A 4,095-nucleotide genomic window follows, 5' to 3' on the forward strand; every position below is an offset into this window, starting at 1 on the left:
TTTTTTTTATTTTATTTATTAGAGACCATCCTGTTAGCGAGAAATTTCTTCTGTTGTGATCACAGATGGCGACATGTATTTTTGAAAGGCCACATAATATTCTAAAAAAATCACAAAGTTTCATTCGAAAATTCATGAAAATATCCATGTCGATCACATAAGTAATTTCTGACAAACAATATGGTCTCCGATCAAAGGAAAACACTAATCACTACAAAAAAAAAATGTCTACGATTTTTTGTAGCAAATTGTGTCGCAAATGTGGATTTACGACGCTTTTTTCAACGATTTTCGAAGGCATCACATAATGGTTCGTCGGGTACACATTGCTAAAGTTTTCTAGAAACTGTCGCATTTTACGACGGTTTTGCAACGATTTTACCATACAAGACATTACTACGGTTTTTAAAAAACTGTAGCAATTTTGCTACGCTTTTTTGAAAAATCGTAGCTAATTTTGAATATATTGTTTTTTTAAAAAAAATTGTGATATGATCTATAAACTATAATATTCAAAAGGTAAATTCAAAATACTGTAATATTAATTCTAAGTTATCATTTTGTGTAAGAGGTCAAGTTAATGATTTTCGAAGGCATCACATAATGGTTAGTCGGGAACACATTTCTACAGTTTTGCCTTTCTTCCGCACAATTAATACATCAGAAAACGTCCATTGATAAACACACAGACATCGTTTGATATAAAATTCACCACTAATCTAAATTTCATCGTATCAAATGGCAGGCTTGGCAAACTCCCATTGGTTGCAACAACAAATCTTTAGATTTTTGTCACCAAACATACAAAAATCTGAATCTAGTGGTGATATCAAAATGTCCCTAACCAATCACAACACCCCATTTGATTTCCAAAGATAAAGAATACGATAGAGCCCACTTGTATAAATACCTTACTAGCACTTCAACCAAAAATCAACCACTACTCCAAAACAATACAATTAGCAAAACCAGCCTTCTACAAACAGCAATGGCTTCATCTACAATGGCTCTCTCTTCCCCAGCCTTGGCCGGAAAGGCGGTCAAATCACCATCAACTTCAGAGATCACCGGCGCCGGGAGGATCTCCATGAGGAAGACTGCTTCAAAACCTGCTTCATCCGGCAGCCCGTGGTATGGCCCCGACCGTGTCAAGTACTTGGGACCATTCTCTGGTGAGTCCCCAAGCTACCTCACCGGTGAGTTCCCCGGAGACTACGGGTGGGACACCGCTGGACTCTCGGCAGACCCTGAAACATTCGCCAAGAACCGTGAGCTGGAGGTGATCCACAGCAGATGGGCCATGCTTGGAGCCCTGGGATGCGTCTTCCCAGAGCTCTTGTCTCGCAACGGTGTGAAATTCGGTGAAGCCGTGTGGTTCAAGGCTGGTTCACAGATCTTCAGCGAGGGTGGACTGGACTACTTGGGGAACCCGAGCTTGGTGCATGCACAGAGCATATTGGCCATCTGGGCTAGCCAGGTTATACTGATGGGAGCTGTTGAGGGGTACCGTATTGCCGGAGGGCCATTGGGAGAAATCACTGACCCACTGTACCCAGGTGGCAGCTTCGACCCATTGGGTCTTGCTGACGACCCTGAGTCATTCGCTGAGTTGAAGGTGAAGGAACTCAAGAATGGAAGGCTTGCCATGTTCTCCATGTTCGGATTCTTCGTTCAGGCTATCGTCACCGGAAAGGGTCCATTGGAGAACCTCGCCGACCACCTTGCAGACCCAGTCAACAACAATGCATGGGCCTACGCCACAAACTTCACTCCCGGCAAATGAATTTCACTGTTCAATTAAGGATGTATCCGTTTGTAATTAAACTTGTGAATGAATGAGTCGATTTTTTCCAGTGTTCTTATTCTCTTTAACAATTAAGCTTTATTTAACTCAGAACAAACTAAAAATATGTTATCACATTATTTACTCTAGAAATGAATATTTTATAAAAAAAAAAACCTTGAGAGAGGAGTCGGAGGTGTGAAAAACTAAACAAAAGAAGGGAATTTTTGTGTTCGAAGTTCGAACATAGGGGCAAACCCAAGTTTTGTGTGGAGGATACCAATAACTCCTATATATGTGGACACTTCAATACCGGCTAGTTTTGACTCAATAAAAGTGTCTGAATATCTACTTATTCCAATTTCTCGAACTTTTGGAAGAACTTTTTCTACCAAGGGATGTGCTTGAAATCTCCAGTATCTCTTTATCCTTTGTAGAGGGGCTACGCATCTGGAAATTCAGTAAAGATGGCCAATTTGGACCAAAAATCTTTTAACAGTTTTCCTTCATTAATACATCTATACAAAAGCTACGAGAATTCATGACCATAAGACAATGGATCGGTCACGATTAAGACGTTTGCTCACAAATAAACACTACAATTTCTTCCCTTGATGGCTACTAAAGATGTAGCAACATGAATTTAAACTGATACAGAGTTTGACACAGCCGCAAATATATCATTTTGAACGAAAGGACCAATTCTCCTTATGTACATTTCCATATCCCAGCTCATAACCACGTTGTTGAATGGAATCAAAATTTTTTAAAAAAAAAACTCAGAGCAGAGAGTACCTCAAATAAACCTCTGATCGGAAAAGGGGGCAGGCAATGAGAATGGTTCAGATCGAATCTTGTAGAGATTTCCCTAAACACCAACAAAGTTGAGATCGAATCTTGTAAAAACAAGAAAACAAATAGAAAATTAGACCAAAAAATCTCTAATCGGAGAGGAGAGTCGGCGCAACGGGCGGATGGCGGAGGAGATCGAGCATAGCAGCGGTGGAATTCTGCCCTGGATAATGAATGCCAGCTGAGGTCGGAAGATTTAGAGAAATAGCCCTAGTCCACGGTTCGGAACAGCAGACATTTTGGAAAAAATATTTATTTTTTTTAAAAAGTGTTTTTTTAAAAAAGTTATGTGTTTGGTTACAATAGACGTTTTAAAAAAAACACTTATTTAAGCTCACATAACTGCTTTTTTAAAAGCCAGAAATTTTAGTTTTTTGGCTTCTGCTTATGTTTTAAATTTAAAAAGCATTTTTTTAACATTTATCCAAACACTAAAACTACTTCTGCTTTTTTTAATAAAAACACTTTAAAAAGCTGAACTTATTTAAGTGCTTTTTTAAGCCAATAACTTTTGTTTCCAAACGGACTCGTCACATATTCAATTAAGCAAATAGCCTTCTTCTAACTTAATAAGTATTTAGTGTATCAATTTACTTAAATACCCTTCCAAGCCTCTATTAAAAAAACAAAAACAAAAAAGCGTCCAAATTTCTATTTTAAAAAATGTGTGAGAATGGATATTAAGAATAAGATTAATCCAAATAGTATTTACATAAAAATTCAAATAAAAATAAAAGAACATAAACCATATCATATACATGCTTATATTGATACAGGAGCAAGTATATGTTTAGCAAGTAAACATATACTTCCTAGTCATTATTGTAAGAAATATGATAAATGATTAAAAGTTCGAATAGGAGATGGATCAATTATTATACTAGATACAGTAGTAGAAAAATTAAATATCGAAATTGAGGAAACAAAATTTGTAATACCAATTATATACCAAATAGAATCAGGAATGAATATTATAATATGAAATAACTTTTTAAGACAATATATTCCTTTCACGCAATTTGAAGATCTTGTAACTTTAAACAAGGGATCTTCAATGATTTATATTCCTAAAATACGAACAGCAGTTCGTGTAGGAAATGAAGGATTCACAAATAACTTTCATAAACGAAATACTAATCCGATAGAATTAAAAATAAAAAACATTTTAATGGTTAATCCTGAAAAGGAAATCATGAAGAAATTTCATGATATTTGTTCTGAAAATCCTCAGGACAAAATTAAGAAAATAAAATTATTTATTGCTTCAATAAAACTTAAAGACCCTAATATCACAATCTGTGAAGCACCAAAAAGATGCAACATGGATGACGTAAAAATATTTGAAAAAAAATTTCAAGAATTACTCAAACTTAAGATAATCATTCCAAGCAAGAGCCCACACTCTTCACCAGCCTTTTATGTCAGTAAGAAAGATACTGATAAAAAAAAGAATGGTAATT

General features: G+C 36.0%; 1 protein-coding gene across 1 annotated transcript; it reads left to right on the plus strand.

Moving 5' to 3' along the window:
- Positions 1 to 777: 777 nt before the first annotated feature.
- Positions 778 to 1,853, plus strand: LOC140871142 (chlorophyll a-b binding protein 3C, chloroplastic-like). The gene has a single exon (XM_073273582.1). It carries the CDS (start codon positions 989 to 991, stop codon positions 1,781 to 1,783), a length of 795 nt encoding a protein of 264 aa, XP_073129683.1. The 5' UTR covers positions 778 to 988; the 3' UTR covers positions 1,784 to 1,853.
- Positions 1,854 to 4,095: the final 2,242 nt, after the last annotated feature.

Source organism: Henckelia pumila, unplaced genomic scaffold (assembly GCF_033568475.1).
Source record: "Henckelia pumila isolate YLH828 unplaced genomic scaffold, ASM3356847v2 CTG_418, whole genome shotgun sequence".
Classification (NCBI taxonomy): Eukaryota; Viridiplantae; Streptophyta; class Magnoliopsida; order Lamiales; family Gesneriaceae; genus Henckelia; species Henckelia pumila.